The sequence below is a fragment of the Phodopus roborovskii genome, unplaced genomic scaffold (assembly GCF_943737965.1).
Source record: "Phodopus roborovskii unplaced genomic scaffold, PHOROB, whole genome shotgun sequence".
NCBI lineage: Eukaryota > Metazoa > Chordata > Mammalia > Rodentia > Cricetidae > Phodopus > Phodopus roborovskii.
In genome coordinates, this window is record NW_026126638.1 from 672,609 (window position 1) to 691,914 (window position 19,306).

At 44.6% G+C, this 19,306-nt stretch overlaps 1 protein-coding gene across 1 annotated transcript in view; it reads left to right on the forward strand.

Moving 5' to 3' along the window:
- Positions 1 to 5,781: 5,781 nt before the first annotated feature.
- Positions 5,782 to 19,306, forward strand: part of Lpcat3 (lysophosphatidylcholine acyltransferase 3) — a 34,094-nt gene continuing 20,569 nt past the window's right edge. The window contains exon 1 of the mRNA XM_051173276.1: positions 5,782 to 6,047. Within this exon, the coding sequence (XP_051029233.1) occupies positions 5,897 to 6,047 (151 nt within the window). The 5' untranslated portion in view covers positions 5,782 to 5,896. The remainder of the gene's footprint in view (positions 6,048 to 19,306) is intronic.

Here is a 19,306-nt window from a genome sequence, read left to right on the forward strand (position 1 = left end):
AAGTGGGGGAGGGTCTTCCAGGATGGAAGGCCAGCAGATGACAACAGACAGAGATCAAAGGGCCAGTTGACATGACTTTATGGCTTAAATGTGTTCCCCAAGACTCATGTTGAAACTTAATGACCCGGTGTGTTCGTTCATGTTAAGGGCTCATTTGATAGGGTGCTCGCCTAGCCTGCAGGGAGACTGGGATTCGATCTTCATCAACCAGTCGTGGTATTACAGGCCTGTAATCCTAGCCCAGGATGTAAAACCCTGGATTCCATTTCCAGCTCCACATAAAAAGATGCATGGTTGCAAAAGTGCTTTTCTTCCTTCCTTCCTTCCTTCCTTCCTTCCTTCCTTCCTTCCTCCCTTCCTTCCTTCCTCCCTTCCTTCCTTCCTTTCTTCCTCCTTCCTTTCTTCTCCTTTGCTGTGCTTAGGTGGAACCCATGATCTTGCACATGCTAGGCAAGGACTCTACTACCCTAGCTTTATGTTTTTGTTTCTTTGTAAAGAGAAATGTCAGAAAGGTAGTAGAGGTCAGAAGACAACTCTTAGGAATTGTTTCTCTCCTTCCACCAGTGGGTCCTGGGGATTGAACTTCAAAATCTCACCAATCCTCCCGTCTCAGCCTCCCAAATGGTACAATTATAGATGTGTGTCAACATACCAAACCTCATCTTTGTATACTGAGGGTCAAAAATCTGACTTAGTAAGTTCTCAGTGACTGTGTTCAATTATAAGGTAAAAGGCCATAGAACCAGCCTCTCTCTCTCTCACACACACACACACACACACTTGCTTTTTCACTCTTAAAAAAGAGAAAATATAAACTGAGTGCCATGAATTACTACTAATACTGTAACTAAGTTATTGTGTCTTGGCCAGGAGTATTTTTTTTTTTTTTAATGAATGTAAACAGAAATGATCAGAGTTCCAGTCTGGTCTACAGAGTGAGTTCCAAAACAGGTTCCAAAGCAATTCAAAAAAACCAACAAAAAAGAAAGAAACTAACAAAGAAAGGGTCAGAGAACATGTGGACATGTAGTAGTGTGTATTGAACATATATGAGCAGTACACGTATTTATTGTTTCAATATATTTTTAAAAGTAGATTCCAGTTAACTTTTAAAAAATATTTTTATTATATTATATGAGTATTTTGCTTACATGTATGTCTATGTGTGTGCCTGATGCCCTCAAAGACCAGAAGAGGGGACCTGATCACCCTGGAGCTGGAGTTACATGTGCTGAAAATCAAACCAAGCGAGTGCTCCTAACTGCTGAGCCATTTCTCCAGCCCCCTGGTTAACTTTTTTTTTTAAAGTTTGAAAGCTGAAGTCCTAGAGAAACTCTCACTGTTGGTTAAAGAAAAATGTCCACTGCGGTATCAAGAAACCTAGTCTCAAAAGAAAAACCAACAAAAAAGATAGTGCCTGGTTCCAGCTTCCACAGTCATTGCAATACACTGAGCTCTACCACCATGCAGTGGCAGGCAAGCAGAAGCTGGCCAAACCCTGGGTGACTCCATCCCTCCCTAATAAAAAGACTAAACCCTGACAGAGGAGATCCTGAGAATCCGAGATGCCATCCTATGCGCTCTTCATGCAAACCCCCGAGTCGGGCTCAAGAAGCAGTAGCTGGATGCTTCAGTCAGCTCCCCGAGTCTTCCAAACAGTGCTTGGAGAGGTGGGAGATCCATGTCTGGCAAAGAAAAGTGAGCGCCTGAGGGTACAGCAAAAGAGGGACAGGCTGTTAGGTTCTGAATATTGCCATCAAATCACATCCCTGCGCACCCGATGTAATGTGAGGAACTAGGAGAGATGGACTGGCACTGTACAACCAGCAGCTTCAGGAAAATAAGGATATTACTGTCTGCAGGGGGAAGGGAAATTCTGGTGAGTCAAAAAGGGGGAGGGGGACTGCCAAGGCTGAAAAGACTAAGAAAAAGAGGAAAGACCAGGAGGAGGAGGTGGTGATGGTGGTAGCCACTCTCAGTTCTAACCGTTATTTCTTCTTTTCTACAATTCCTCTGCACACAACTCACTAGTTTTAATGAAAAGAAACTTGAAATCAAAGACTTTTTTGTTTTTGGTTTTTGGAGACAGAGTTTCTCTGTGGCTTTGGAGCCTGTCCTGGAACTAGCTCTTGTAGACCAGGCTGGCCTCGAACTCACAGAGATCTGCCTGCCTCTGTCTCCCAAGTGCTGGGATTAAAGGCATGCACCACCACCCGGCTAAAGACTTTTTTAAATAGGTATCTTAGTTAAGGTTCCTACTGATGTGATTAAAAACAACAACAACAAAAACCCACCATGAGCAAAAGCAGCTTGAGGAGGAAAGGGTTTATTTGTCTTACACTTCTGTATCAAAGTTCACTACTGAAGGAAGGAACTCAAGTTAGGGCCAGAACTAAAGGCAGGAATGGAAGCAGAAGCCATGGAGGACACTGCTTACTGGCTCAATCCCCAGAGCCCTTATGAAACCTGCCTTCTTATACAACCCAGGACCACCCGCCCAAGCATGTGCCTTTAGTCCCAGCACCGGGAGACAGAAGCAGGCAGATCATTTGGGTGCAAGGCCCACCAGGTCTGCATAGGGAGTTCCAGACCAGCCAGGACTATAAGTGAGACCCCCGTCTTAAAAAGAAATAATAATAAAATTAGAAGCCAGATGTGGTCACACCTGTAGTCCTAGCATTCCTATGTCAAAATGGGATACAGGAACAGAAGAATTGGCCAGAAGCTCAGACACCCAGACACTCAGAAGAATCAAAGGTCAAAGGCAGCATGAGCTGTAGAGCTCCAAAGTTCCAAGCCATCCAAACTAAAATAAACAAATTAAGAAATAAAAACAACACAACAAAACCAAAACAGGTGGAGATGGGGACGGAGAAATGGCTCAGTGGTTAAGAGCACTTGCTGTTCTTGAAGAAGACCCGGGTTTGGTTCTGAGACCCACAGACCATCTATAACTGCAGTTTCAGGGATCAAACATCTTGTTCTGGCCTCCACAGGAACTGCATGCATATAGTGTTAACATAGACAAATAGCCACAAACACATCCAAACAAATAAAATAAATATCTTAAATGAATCACTGGGTAGATGTATTTATTTGTAAATAATACATTCATTGCAATAGCATTAATGTAAGATTTAAAAGCAGCCTGGAGATGGTGGTCCATGCCTTTAATCTCAGCATTTGGGAGGCAGAGGCAGACAGATATCTAAGTTCCAGACCAACCTGGTCTACAGAGCAAGTTCCAGGACAGCCAGAGCTACACAGAAAAACCCTGTCTCAAAAAGAAAAAAAAAATGTAAGCATATAAAGCTGGACATGGTAACACACTCCTTTAATCCCAGTTCTGGGACAGCCAGGACTACATAGCAGGAAAAAATAAAATAAAATCTTATAAAATAATACTCCATAGTGTTTCTAGATATACATAAAATATAAAGTATAAAAATAGATAAGGAATTGTTAAATACCCAAGGTCATAGCTGAGGATATAGGCCCTGGGTTCAATCCCTAGTACCATACTTTTTACATTTATTTTCTATTTATTTATTTAGTTTTTGGGTTTTTCTGCTTGTTTGTTTTGTTTTGTTTTTAGGACTGGATTTCTCTGTGTAGTCCTGGCTATCCTGGAAGTCCTTCTGTAAAACAGGCTGGTCTCCAACTCAGAAATCCACTTACCGCAGCCTCCAGGGTACTGAGATCAAAGATATTTGCCACATCTGGCTCACTTGTAAAATTTTTATTAGTGTGTGTGTACTCACATTCACTCGTGCAAATGTACATGATAAGTGTAAGTGTGAGTGCAGGCACACACATGCATGGAACATGTGTAGAAACCAGAGGACAACTTTTGGTTTTCTCTTCCCATCTTGAGTTTCAGGGGTCAAACTCAGGAAGTCAGTCTGGCTTTGCCAGCAAGTGCTTCACCAGCTGTGCCATCCCACAGACCTAGTATCGCCTAAAACCAAAAACACTCCATGATGAATATTCATAACAGTCAAGTGATTGACTAAAACCTTCAGTCTCAGATTAAGGAGGGGAGGGAAATGACATCAAGGTTACATCAGGCTCTTCGACTGTATAGGTCTTTTTTAGCAAGAGCTAAGTATTTCATATTAAAAATAATGGCAGGACTGGAGAGATGGGCCAGTGGTTCAGAAAGTGTATTGCTGTAGAAGACCTGAGTTCAATTCCCAGACTGTAACTTCAGACCCTGGGGAAAGGAAACCAGTCTCTTAGACATCACAGGTACATAAGTATAATTCAAAATAAGGCAAATCTTTTTTTTTTTTTTTTTTTTTTTTTTTTTTTTTGAGACAAGGTTTCGCTGTGGCTTTGGAAGCTGTTCTGGAACTAGCTCTTGTAGACCAGGCTGGCCTCGAACTCATAGAGATCCACCTGCCTCTGCCTCCAGAGTGCTGGAATTAAAGGCGTGTGCCACCACTAAAGCAAATCTTTTTAAATTAAAAATCAACGAATTTAAATAAATTATGGGCCAGAGAGACAGCTCAGCAGGTAAAAGCACTTGCCACCAAGCCTGCCAGCCTGTTTGGTCCACATGCCAAAAAGACAGACGGGACTCCTGCAAATTGTCCTCTGACCTCCGAATGTGTTCTGTGGCAAAAAGCTAGTTCCTCCTCCAAACACACACATAAGTAAATGTAAAACATGTTTTTCAAGAAAATCAAAGTGGAACATATAAAAAAAGGCAGTCTTCTTAAGCATGTGCAAAACCTAGTTTCAATTTCCCAGTATATAAGCGGCGGCAGCGGGAGGGAGGGGCGTAATAAAAAAAAGTACAAAGTGCTATGGAAATGCAAGCCATAGCTGAACTCTAATGACAAGAAATTGTGACTCCCTTTGTTATATACTCCCATAGAGTGTCACTTTCCCTGAGGCCACCGGTGGAAAGTGAGATTAGAAAACCACATGGGAAGAAAAGACTCAATACTTTCTATGAGTCAGGGGCCTTTACTGTTTGAACTTTCATCATTACATGCATTACTTAAGCGGTGGCAAAAGTAATCTAATTGTTAATTAAAACAGCAAGTGTTAAATAGGCTCTTTTTAATATAAATAGGCATATCCTAATTTCACTGCCTCCAGAGAGAAGGTCGCATTTTTCTGTAGGAAAGTTAAGGACTAAAAGATTATATAGCTTAGGCGGGAAAGGATGATCGTAGACCGGGTTCGATTCCCAGTACGGGAACAACCGAAAAGCACCCGCACGAGAAGAGCTACGTAGACTAAAAGAGCCAAACAGTGTTGTTGGGCCCCGGGGCTCCCCCAGACCCCTCGGGAAAGGCTTGGGGACTGCAGGACCCTCCCCAGAGGCGCCGTTAGGGGGCGCTCGCGAGGCGGCAGCAGGCATTCGCGCCTCTCCGTTACATGCCCCAGTAACCCCAGCGCCGGCGACCGAGAGTAACCTCGCGGTCTGGTGACGCCCCCGCACCCCCCCCGCCCCGACTCTCGCCTGCTCCTGTCTCAACCAATGGGAAGGCAGCGAGTGAGCGGACCGGACACCCGGCCGACCCACTCCTTCCCGGAGCCGTCAGGACCGAGTTGTACAGTCACCTCGCCTCGCGCTCCCGGCTGCTCCAATGGCAGCAGGGTCGCGATCGCAGGCCCCGCCCTGCCCCGGCCCGTTTCCCCTCCCCACGGGAGTCACCTTTGCCTTACAAACGCGCGGCCCCGCCCTCTTCCTACCTTGCTGCGCTAGGCCCCGCCCCCGGCTGGCTCGACCAATAATCGGGTGGGTCTAGAGGCACTGGGCGGGCCCGCAGCCAATGCGCACGCCGTGGGCGGGCCCCCGGCCGGAATTGGGGGTGAAGCCACCGCGTTCTGCCCACATTCGGGGCGCGGAGCTGGGGGTCCCCGGGGGGCGCCCGCAGTTAAGATGGCGTCTGCAGCGGACGGGGACGTGGGAGAGGCTCTGGAGCAGATGCGGGGGCTGTGGCCGGGTGTCGAGGATCTGAGCCTGAACAAGTTGGCGACGTCCCTGGGCGCGTCGGAACAGGCGCTGCGGCTCATCATCTCCATCTTCCTGGGTAAGGACCCTCCTGTCTGCCTCTGCCCCCTCGTGGAGTCCCAGGGAAATAGGCAGAATGGGGACGGGACCTGCCTGTGTGCCCCGAACCACCCGGGAGGGCTTTGGGGTGCGGTGTAGGTCCTCAAGCACACCAGCCAGCTATCGAGGGGAAGACACAAGTCTTGTCTCGAGTCTGGGGGCGCCGTACCTCTTGCCATTCTCTTTGGCCCATGTCGTGCCCTTCGGTCCCTCAGTCATCTCCCGCCTTGTCATACATATGCTGGACCGTGGCCCGGCGACCTGTGTCTATCTGTGGCTCTCTAGAGTTCGACTCTGGCCATGAGTACTGCTTATCTGTTATTAACAGCCCCCTTCATGCGCTCTTCTTGCAGTAGGCATATGCCTTCGAACTTACTATTTTAGCCCAACGGGCCTCCTCAGCCCCAAGCTCCATACTTAGGTCTTCTCAGTCTATGTGCATTGCCAACGTATATTGTATTTGCATCTCTCTTCTGTTCTGTTTCGAATATTTTCTTACACCATACTGCCCCCCCCTTAGCCACCCACCTGTCATTTAATCTGGAATATGTTCTTATACTGGGCTTGGGAAACAGGACTATAACACCCTTAGAAACTCCATGCTTGTTGTTCCAAGTGACTATTATTCATATGGTTCAAAGGATGTGATGTGTCTGAATGTATGTCACAGCAAGCTGTATTATAACTATTTTATAGGCTTTCTTTAAAGCTACATTCCTCGATGTTTTTAGCACATAGCGGTAGCATGGCATGATGAAACAGCATTAACTTTAAAGTCAAAGGAATCTGACCCACCCTTGTCACCGGTCACAAATGACAGGACCCTAGGAAAGCCATTGAATCTCTCTGCATCTGGTTTCTTGTGTATGAAATGAGGACAGCTGTGCCTAGTATAGGAGCACTGTGAAGTCTTATAACAATTGGCAAGTCAAGATCAGAGATTACAGACTCGGTTTGGTAAATTTGCGAGTAGCTGGAACTTTGGGGGAAGTACAGCTTTAACTTGAGAGAAGATTACGTGAGAGCTCTGGGAAAGATGGCGGGGGCAAGAGCAGAGGCTAACCTCTGAGCTGTAGGAAGTTTGTGATAAACTGGGTGTGGCGGCTTCTGCATCCCGGCACTGTGGTGCTGAGGCAAGAGACGAGTGAGTTTGAGCCTAGGCTAATGGTGTGAGACCCCATTTAAAAGAAGTTTGAGGTGAGATTGGGCTGGTGTGGACGGTTTTAAATCCCAGAAAGAAATATGGAATTTATCCAGGAGTCAGTAGAGACACTGACATATAATATCACCAGAGGGTGCTAACCCAATCTAGATAATGGCAGGAGCTTTAATTCATATTTAAACAACCATGGCCATTACCACTGTCATTTGCCCATTACATGTCATACCAAGATGGTCTTTCTTTCTTCTGATAAAGGTTATCTCCTTCCTTAGTAGGATCCTAAGGTTAGAGATGTGTGGGATCTTAAGTTGTGCAGTTTGCTAATACAGTGTCACTCAAACATTACCCAAATTTATCAGCATCCCACATCTCTGGCTTTATGTACCACAGCTTGGTTACTCTTTGAACCTTGCTTCTGACCCAGTTTGTTGGCAATTAAGAATGCTTATACTCATTAGGTAGGAGGTCCTCTGCTGCTTTCTTCCTAACTATGGATTGAAAGACTAAGGCAAGTAGCAACCATTTGTCAGGTCAGCCTGTTAAGTGGAACTAAGGTTGGACTTAGGACTTGAATCCATCTTTTGTATGCTGACATCAAATACTGCCTGGTGCTGCTATGTGCTGTCACAAAAATAAGCTGACTAGGAAATCATCTCCATATCCTACCCTACTTCTTTCATCTTCTGTCATTATGACGCATGATCAAAGTAATAAGTACCTGGAACATGAGCCACATTTCCAAGCCTTCTTGCCTATTCAGTCTGCCATTCCCAGGACCTCCCTTCCCATCGCCCATGTACTATTTCCTTTGGTAATTTGTAGGGTTTCTCGTTTTCTTATCAACTCTGGGCTGGTTGTTTTCTTTGCACTACCAGGGCCTAACCTAACTCATGCTAGGCAAGCGCTGTACCACTGAACTGCATTCCCAGCCAAATTACATATGTGTCTATATATGATGGTATTTCTAGGCTAAATGTATACGTGTAAATACAAATTGATATGGTTGGCCTGTACATGAAGAATATGTTTTGCCTGTAAATACATTTTCCTTATAGAGTTGTTTTTGTTAGGTTGATTGATTGGTTTGTTTTCTGTTTGGTTTTGGTTTGGTTTTTGGAAACATGGTTTCTTTGTGTAGCCCTAGCTATCCTGGAACTCCAGACTGGCCTTGAACTCACAGAGGTCCACCTGCCTCTGCCTCCCGAGTACTGAGATTAAAGGCGTGCACCATTACTGCCAGGCCCTTGTAGAGGTATTAACCTGGAATTCCAACACTTGGGAGCAGAGGCAGGGGTATCAGGAGTTTATAGTCATCATTTTCTGCACAGGAAATTTAAACCAACCTGGGCTGCATGGGACTCTGCCCCAAAGAACCGAATTTAAAACAAATTGGGACTAGAGAGGTAGCACAGAGGTTAGGAGTGTTTGCTGAGTGTCTAGAGGACCCAAATTTAGTTCCTAGCACCCACACTGTAACTGCAGCTCTATGGGATCTGGCACCCCTGGCCTCTGCCAGCACTTGCACTCACAAATACCCACACACAAGTACTGAGAATTCAAAGTAATAAAAGTTACTCTTAAACATTGGTAAGGCTGGGGAGATGGCTCAGCAGTTCCAGAGCAACTCACAACTATCTGTAACTCCAGTTCCAGGGGATCCTACACCCTCACAAAGCCGTAAATGCAGGCAAAATACCAATGTATATAAAATAAAAATGAATCACTACAATAATAAGAAAGGAACAGAGTGCTGGGGAGCTGGAACTGCATTCCAGCCCTGTTTTCTTTCTCTCCCTAAGCTCTGTGGTTTGAAGAGTTTTACAACGCTGGCTTTCTGGTCTTGCTGAAGACCTGTGATGAGAAATAATATTTTCCATGGTGTGAAAATGTATTGGAAACAAGTTTTGGGAAATGGTGTTGGCCCTTACTGCCTTATTTTTCATATCATTTATGCCTCCTACATTGAACTCATGATCTATTAATGAGTTTTAGAGAGCAATCTGAAAAGTCCTAATTCAGAGAATATAATTGGATAGAGGAAGGTAGACAGTGTTGGGAATCGAACCCAGGGCTTCACACGTGCTAAGCAAGCACTCTATCACAGGGCTACATCCCCCAGCTTGGTTTGTTGTTTTAGTTTTTGTTTTTGAAGCAGGGTCTTACTATGTATCCCTGACTCAGGCAGACCCAAACTCACCGAGATCTGCCTGTGTCTGGCTTGATTTGCTGGGATTAACTCACCACTTTATAATTTTAATATTTAGTACATAAGGCAAGAGTAAGGCTGTGTGGAGTGCTGTCTTGGAGTACTTTGAACAGCCAAAAGACTACTGATACGGACATTTGTGTTTCAAGGATGCTGAAGATGAATTTTGCTACTGGCCTGGTGCTGATAAATGCTATTGGAAAAAATACCCCTCTTTGACAACTTGGGTTTCATCATTCCGTAACATAACTTATAACACGAGTTCTTTAATAAGTTCAACAAGATGTACCTATTATGGCAAAGAGTGTTCTTGATGCCACAAGGGCAAGAGCAATGGATGCAGTGCATAATAAAGCCGTGCACACAGACATTATGGTCTGTCAGGGTAGCGAATGGGCATGAGATCAGTGTACTGACCCCAGTACAAGGCAGAAGTACAAAGCATCATGAGATTTAGAGGTGCAGTGTTTCATAAATAATGAGCTTTGGGTATTGAGGTAGGTTTCAGATGGCAAAACTTAGAAGGTACATGAACATTTTGAAGCCCTGATGCAGGAGGATCACCACTAATTCAAGGCCAGCCTGGGCTACTGAATGAGACTGTTTCACCAAAAAAAAAAAAAAGTTGATGTTTGAATTTTGAATGGGGAATTCTGTGCCTACAGCTGTAACTGGGAAGTTAATGTACCAAGGTGACTTAAAAGGAGGGGGAGAGATGGGTAGGACCGGTGGTCTGGGCTCAGTGACTTGGAGGCAAGGTGGATCCATTGAGAGGAGAAATGAAATCGCTGAGATTCGGGGAATGCAGAACTGTTTGAAAGGTGGGTTCTGAAAGTGCTTTTATCTACACGGCTGGTGTTGCCAGACTCTGCCCATCACTTCCCTGTCACTCCCTGTCCACACCCCAGTCACCAGTTCCTATCAGTGTAATCAACAAATTGTATCTCCAGTTTATCACCATCCACCCGTCATCAGAAACCGCCCACCCCCCACCCGGAGCAGCCTCCTGACTACTGTCTAATTCTCCTCTCTCCAATAGCAGCCAGACTCATCCGGTCCTGTGTGTGTCCTGCCCCGTACCACCATTCAGGGGATTCCATGCCTGTGAGCCCCTGAAAGCCTCTCCATCCTCGTTTCAAACAAGCGCATAACCTTTAGCCACCTTCAGTTCCTGCCCTTCCTGCCCTGAGCTTGTACACACTCTTACACACGGACCCTACTGGCCAGGAAGCTCTTCACTCCGTTACTCCATTTGACACCCGTCCGCCTTTTGGGTCTCACATCAGGTTGTTGCTTCTCAGGTTGTTGCTTCCTCTGAGCCGTCTTTCCCTGACTGGCATTTGGAGTCATTCATGTCCCTTGTTATATTTTCTTAGGCTGAATGAAATGTCCTTCCAACCATACATTATGACAGTGTACCCCGTAAATAGCTGTTGCCTTGGTGAATGTGTGAATGGATGACTTGGAAAAAGTGATCCCCCCTCAAAAAAGGCTGGGGCTGGTGCACACCTGTAATTCCAGCATTCAAAAACAGCATGAGTTCAAGGCCAGCTTGGGACTCTAAGCCAAGGACTGGGTTTGTAGCTCGGTGGGAGAGCAACAGTACTGGCTAAGGTGCACAAGGTCTTCAGTTCCTCCCTTAGCATCGAAGAGCAGAGCGTGACAGACAGGACCTTTCACCTTCTGTCTAGATAGTCGTTCAGTGCCCGGTTGCAATCTAGTTTGAGATTTAATTTCAATTCCAAAGAAATTGTAAAACCTGAGCATGAGTTTGGGAAAGAAGTTAAGCAGGTTCAGTCAGGGCCAGGGTTGTGGCTCAGTTTTTATGAGGCCTGAGTTTGGTCTCCAGGACTACATAAACAGGATGTGGTGGTCCACACTGTAAACCCAGCACCCAGGAGGTAGAGGACGGAGCCACAGGATCAGCCTCAGCAACCAAGCAGGTTTGAGTCCAGCCTGTGCTACTTGAGGGCCACATTGGGAGTGGGGTTAGGAGTAAGTTTGGCTTCATAATTGAATCATCTAGGAAATGATTTGCTGCAGGAAAGCTTATAAGAGGGAATCTAATCCCTTAGGTTAATGTCGATACCCCTTATCAACAACAGAAGAAACTACTGTTATCCTTTTTATTTTGTGAGATGGCATCCTACGCTGGCCTTGATCCTTCTACTTCAATCTCCCAATTGCAAGTGAACACCACCCACTGGGCTTTGCCGCTGCCAGTTATTAAGGCTTTGCTGTGTACCGACATTGTCCTAAGTGGCCCTCAGGCAGCACTGTGAAACCTGCCAGTTCTCATAAGATGACTACATCACTGTTGTGATTTCCCTTGTATAGATTAGCACCTGGGAACCAGAAAGGGTGACTGACTTAAGGTCACACTTCTCCAGCTCGTGATCGTATTGGGATTGATGGGGCCCATGTCCTCCATAACGTTTCTGTTGACTCTGGTTAACCAATGTGCAGTCGGCACATGGAATACCTCAGCATCCAGCGCTGGAGCTGGCCAAATGGAACAGATGGCCACCGCCTAGCATGGGGTTCTGCAGGCATGGTCATGGCCATAGCTTTCTTGACTGGCTGCTCAAAATTGCAGTTAGGAATAGGAATTCTTTCCTTGGAGGTTCAGGATGTGTATCACTAATTTAGTAATCTTTACCATAAAAACCAAACCATAAAACCTCGGGTTAGCTCCCCATGACCAGAATCACAGCTAGTCCTTCAGGGATAAACTCCTTTGTTCAGTGCAGTCTTTCTGGGGGTAGCATTGAGATCACAGCACAACGAGGTGGAATTTAAAATTGAGTCACATTAGCTAAACAACTGGGAGCTCTGACTATGTCACATAGTACTATAAAGTAGGGCCATGTCCTGAATGACTTTCATGGTCTATCATATTACTCGTGTGTTCCTGAACTTCATATACTGTTTCATAGCCACGGATTTCCCAGCATCTGGAGCTTGTGGCTTGAAAGTTATTTGTGAATGGCCAAGGATGACCTTGAACTCCTGGTCCTCCAGCCTCCACCTTCCAGGTGCTGGGAAGGCTACCACACCTGTCTCCGGTGTGAGCTGGTTAGATGTCCCATTGTACCCCAGGCTGGCCTGGAAGTAACCTGGTGGCCCAGGCTGGCATCTAACTCACAGGGGCCCCTGCCTCAGCCACCTGTCACACCTAACTTGCCTCTTGCTTGTTTTGTTTATTTTTAAGTCAGGGTTTCTCTGAATTGCTTTGGAGCCAGTCCTGGAACTCGCTCTGTAGACCAGTCTGGCCTCAAACTCACAGAGATCCTCCTGCCTCTGCCTCCCGAGTACCAGGATTAAAGGCGTGCACCACCAAGGCCGGGCTGCCTCTTGCTTTTTGTTTTATTTGATCCAGCCTTGCTTAATAGGCACTAGACTACGCTCACTTCATTAGGAAGGCTTTGAATTTGTTCCACTCTTGTCTCAGCCTCCAGAGTATCTGATATCGCAAGCGTGCACCACCAGGCCCCAGTTGAGTAATCTGGGGCTATTGTTTGAGACTGAGTCTTGTCTTCAGCCCAAGATGGCTACAGACTCAAAGTCCGCTTGCCTGCACCTCCAGGTGCTGGGATCACAGGCTTGACAGCACACCTGCCTTGATCTGCCTGTTCACAAGCCTTCAGGGTATGGTTGCTGCCCTAGAGCTTAAAGGTGACTGTTGAGAGTGTTTCATCATCTATTTTGTAAGACTTGATGTCTGGATTGTCTCCAGCTTTTGAAATGTCAGTGTAAACTAAGATCTTTGGCAAAACAACTCTCAGATTCTTTATGGCTTAGTATTCCTCACTGGCTAGCATGCCTTGCCATTCTTCAAATCCTCATTATGAATCATTTTGTTAAAAGATCCTGAGCATCAGTGTTGTAAACATTATCGTTACAGGAACTTCAAATGAGAGGGTTAGTTGCCAACTTCCTCATAGCAGGACTGGGCCACTGTTGCCATTTTTGCTCTTGTATCAGATCAGCCACCTTGAGCAGTATAGCATTTCTGTTCTGTTGTTTGCTTATTTGTCTTTCTGAGACAAGGTGTCTTTAACCCAAGATGGCCTGGAACTCATGTGGCCTGTAGGCTTGCCTTGAACTCAAAGCAATGCCTTATCGTTCTTCAAATCCTGGATTATTGAACCATGTCTCAACTCAAAACTTAACTGATGTTACATTTATTAAATGCAATTATGAAATTGACTTATGGCTTTAACAGGAATTAGGTCCCTGTTGCACCTGCCAAGGAAAGCAGTTTTGCTGTCGGTTCTCATACCTAAAGGGTTTAAAGTACAAGTGTGTTACAAGTGTGTAGGTGAGGAGTGTGTGTGTGTGTCTGTGTCTCTGTCTCTGTGTCTGTGTCTGTGTCTCTGTGTCTGTGTTTGTGTGTCTGTGTGAGTTCCCAGCAGATAAGAAATCAAAGACCAGGAGTTTTAAAGTGAGGACGAGTTCTCTTGTGAAACTCTTTGGAGACCATGAACCCTTATCTGTTTGTTATTTTGATACTGGATCTCATATTGTAACCCAGGCTGACCTGGAACTCACTATTTAGCTCAGGATGGCCTGGAACTCAGCTTTTCTCTTAGCTCCAGCATAAGACAATACACCTAGTCTGTAACTTGTTTATTCAGGAAGTGTCACGTGTGTCATTTCCCTCTCCTTGTTTTCAAAACATGAAAGGGTTGGTGAATAAAGCACTAGGAAAAAAAAGTAAGTAATTCCTGGTGACAGCGTTCTTTTGGCTTGAAATGCACTGTTTTTAAGATCTCACTTCCTTTCTATTCAAGTCACAGCTTTGAAGATCAGTCAGAAGAATGAGCTCTGGGCACCTTGAATGAACTGTCTATAAGAATCACAAATACAGTAATTGTTAATGATAAAGTCTTCCGGTATGTGTGTCATTGCATCATAACTAGAGGGATGCTTTGTCAGAGGTGGGCAACTAAGCCAAAATAATTATACTCAAGTTTTAATTTGGGCTCAGCACATAGTCCCTTTTGAGTTACAAAGTAGCCCTGGCTGGTGTGGAATTCATAAAGATCCACCTGCCTCTAGCTCCAGAACGCTGGGATTAAAGGCCTGTCTCACCACACCTAGCAAATAAGATAGTCTTCTCAGTTTCCAGTGATGTCCCCAGGCCAGAGCTTATGCTCTCTTGACTTGAAGAGCCTAATGGACATCTGTCGATATTGTTAACACTCCCACCACACCACACACACACACACACCACACACACACATACTCTTAAGTGGTAACCCTAAAATCATTTAGGAGTCAGACCGTGGATCAGAGTCCCCAAATCCATTTCTGGCCTCTGGCAAAGAAGAAGCTGCCAAGAGGCTGAAGGATGTTTCTGGCCTTTAGTCAAAAAAGAAACTGGTTCCATTTCTTGGGGTCTTTTTACCCTGCTAGTTCTTACCTCCTGCTCTCTTCCTCCCTTCCTCTGAAATAGTAACCCTAACTGCCAAGGGAGGTATGTGTGAGTGTGTGCATGCATGTGAGTGCCTGTATGTGTCTGTGTCAGCCAAAGGGGTGTGTCGGTCTGTCTGTGTGTCTGTCCACCAAAGGTAGGTAGGTAAGTGTGTGTGTGTTCTTGCAAGTACCCACAGAGGTCATAGGATCCTGTAGAGCTGGAATTACAGGTGCTTGTGAGCTGCTGTGTGGATGCTGGGAACTGAACTTGGATCCTCTGCAAAAGTAGCAAGGGTTCAGGGGCCACTACTCCATCCCTTCAGCCTGGACAGGAAAAGGTTGTTGCTTTTGTTTTTGTATGGTTTGGTTTGGTTTTTTTGAGACAGGGTTTCCCTGTGTAGCCCTGGCTGCCTGAAACTTACTCACTTACTTACAAGCTGGTCTGGAACTCAATTACACCTCACTTTGCTGGGACTAAAGATGTGCACCATCACACCCTGCTTGAAGAGTCTTTGCTTGAGAAGTCTTAAGTAAGCTATTTAAATGTCTCAGTCTAACTGCATGCTAAATTTAAATTAAGAATAAAAAGCCTACACCAAGCATGGTGGTCCTCGCCTTTAATCCCAGCACTTGGGAGGCAGAGGCCAGCCTGGTTTACATAGTGAATTCCAAGACAGCTAGAGCTATGTAGTGAAACCCTGTCTCAAACAAAACAAAACAAAAAATTAAAAAGCTTTTATCAATTAATTTTAGTATATGTGCTGTCGAAGTGAGCACAGCTTTTATCAATTAAAGATGTTTTCATTACCAGACACTCATATTGCTATGACATTTTGTAAGAAAACCATAAAATGAGAGGGGAGTGGGTAGCAATGTGACATTCGTGCCTTGGGAGTCAATGGCAGGCAGGATCAATGTGAATTTGAGGCTAGACTTATTTTATATACGGAGTTCCAGGCTAGCCAGGGCTACACAGTGAGACCCTATCTCAAAGCAAAGCCAGATGTGGTCCTATCTGCTACATAAAAGTTATACAAAGTGAGGCACTAGTTTTTGGAAGTAACAAAGAATTTACTATAAAAATAAAGGATTTATATACATATGCAAATCCTGTTGTTATGTTGGATCTGTGCATGCTATACTGAGAAATGACTCTCTTACAGCTATGGTGAATGCCTTCTAGATCTTGAGGTTGTCACTTTGCTATGACCACAGTTCTAAACTCAGATCAGCTGGACACCACTCTAGATTACACTCCATAAATAGGAAACAGCCGTTCCCAAGCCAGCAAGCAGAAGCCAGCTGGCACAGTGCCCCTTAAGGCTCCTGGCATACACCTTGGACAAAGTCAGACGAGACAGATGCGAGCTGGAATATGGACACAGGACCTAACCAAGTCACTGAACCATGACGGCCAGTAGAATGCTCCTTCTTGTTTTTAATCCACATTCTTTACTGAAAGGATAGTCAGTCTTATTTTGTTTGTTTATTTATTTATTGTTTTGGGGTTTTTTGAGGCAGGGTTTCTCTGTGTAGCCCTGGCTGTCCTGGAACTCACTCTGTAAACCAGGCTGGCCTCGAACTCAGAGATCCACCTGCCTCTGCCTCCTGAGTGCTGGGATTAAAGTTGGTGTGCCACCACTGCCTACAGTGAGCTTGGGTTTTCTTTTAAGACGGTATTTGCTAAGTTACCCAGGCTGACCTGGAACTTACTGTCTTGCCTAGTCTAGCCTCAAACATACAGTGATCCTCCTGTACCAATCTACCAAGTAGGCAGATATCACCAAACCTGACTGACTCCAATTTTACATTGATTGGCCGTCTGGAAAACTAGGAAATAAAAGCAAACAGGAACTCGTGGGTAGCTAATGGTGTTTAACTTGGGCTGTGTGACCCGGAAGAATAAGACCTCATGTTTTGTGCCTGAGCCACATCCCCAGTCCACGTGGGTTTGGTTTGTTTGTTTGTTGGGTTTTTTGTTTGTTTTATTGCTGTTTTGAGACAACTTTGTTAGATAGCCCAGGCTGACCCTGTGAGATTTAGACTGTACCTTCTCATCTCTGACCCCCTGCATGCTGGGAAGGCCAGCACATACTCCCAGCCATAGCATTTATTTTAAAACATACGAAGTCAAAGTCAGCATTTGTTTATGCTGTCGTATAGCAGAAGTACCAGTACTTGCCTTTCCATTCAGAACACGAAGACCCTAAGATCGTCAGGGGTCCAGGCTGTAAGTCTTTGTTGTTTTGTTTTGGGTTTGGGACCTTTCTGGTATAGGGGATTGAATGCAAAGCCTGCCTGTGCCAAACAAGAGCATGCCCTCTGTCACTGACCCACATACCCCACATTGTTTATATGGAAATGCTATTTTATTGATTTCTAAATAAAGGCTCTATACATTTTCTAAGTTTCTTCCCAAACCAAATAATAATTAAGATGCAAATATAGAAAGCAGCAAGTCATTTCTGACTGGAGTGGTCAGCAATTAACTTGATGAACTATTAATAACCCTTTTTTACATCAAAGGGCAGTGTCATGGAAATGAAAAAATAACACAAAATAGGAGAATATATTTGTAAATTGTGTATTTTGTAAGTATCCAGTATATCTGCACACACTCTTAGAACTCAATAATAGAAGAGACCCAAATGAAGAATGGGCAAAGGTTGCAGGTACAGTGGCTCACACCTGTAATTCCAGCATCCAAGAAGCTACAATAGCAGGGATACACCAATCTGAGTGCGATTGTGTGTCCAAGAAGACAAGTGAAGGTTGTTGCCAGAACTCAGGAAATTGAGCCAGGAGAACTATCTCAAGTTCTAGACCAGCCTTTGGGTACATGGTGAAAACCTGTCCAAAAAAGTAAATACATACATACATACATACATACATACATACATACATACATACAAAGGCATGTGCCTATAAATTCCAGCATTTAATGTAACCCCAGCATTTGGGAGTTAAGGCAGGAGGATTAGGTTCACTGCCATTCTCAACTAGATACCAAATTCAAGGTCAGCCTGGGGTTCACAAGACTGCCTCAAGAAGATTTTTAAGAAATGGGCAAAAGAGCCAGGAGGTGGTGGCTCACAACTTTGATCCCAGCACTCGGGAGGCAAAGGCAGGCAGATCTCTTATGTGAGTTTGAGACCAGCCTGGTGGTCTACAGAGCAAGTTCTAGGACAGGCTCCAAAGCTACACAGAGAAACCCTATCTCAGAAAACCAAACAAACAACAGGAAAAATAAAAAATAAAAAACAAAAACAGCAAAGGTTCCGATCAATACTAACTGCTGCATGAGGTGTTATACTCCTGTAATCCCAGACTTAGAACCCAAGGCAGAAAGACTAGGAGACTGAAGCCAGCCTGGCTCATACAGCGAGACTGTCTAAAACAAAAGAAGCAAACAGCCAACTTAAGCCAAATAACTTGTTTCAAAGGAATTAACAGAACACATAAAAACAGCAAGCACTTGGAGAAGCTGGACCAGTTCACACTGCTAGTAAGAATATAAAATACTAGTCTGCAGAGTTAGGCAGTTTCTCAGGAAGTTAAACAAATAGCATACAAGCTGCAAAAAGAAGTTCCAGAAGTAATTCTTACCTGTGCTGCAGGTTGAGAACCAGTTCAGTGTGTCTAGGAGTAGACTCAAGAGAACATAAAGCATCTTTTCACATAAACCAAAGTAAGTTATAATAGTTGAGAAGTGGAAACAGTCCATTAGTCTACCAACCGATGAATTAAGAAACAGTATCTTACTCATATAATAGAATTGGATTCAACCACAAGAAAGAATAAGAAAGAAATAGGATCCTGGGCTTGAGGATACCATCAAAGTGTATCTCATGCGTGAGTGTGAGTGTGTGTGTGTGTGTGTTTGTGAGTGTATGTGTGTGTGTGCACATGAATTACTCCAGAATAATTATAAAGGAATAACTTTTAAAAGAGAAGGAATGAGAATCTGGAGAGATGGCTCAGTACATAAGCTCACTAGCTGATCTTATAAAAGAGCTGGGTTCAATCCCAGCATCAATATGGTGGCTCACACCTGTCTGTAATCCAGTCTCAGAGGACCCAGTACACTCTTCTTGCCTCCACAAGCACCAGACATGCACATGGACACAGACATACGTGCAGAGAAATCGCCCATACATATAAAATACAATTTTAAAAATTACAATAGTAAAGGGGATGAGAGCTATTCGGTTGTATTTAACTTACCACATGAGGTGTGAGAAAAACTGAAAACCAGTTAATAATGATAGAATGTGTTCATGTAGTAAGAAAGAACAGTATTTGTGCTTAGTAGAATTAGATAAAACACCTAATCTCTATATACTCCGTAAATGCTGCGGGTCATGAAAGAAGAGCATTTTGTGGTAGAGATTCTCCCCTGAGGAGCCTGAACCCACACTTGTGGGTTCCAATTGCTATTGTCCTAACCCTTGTC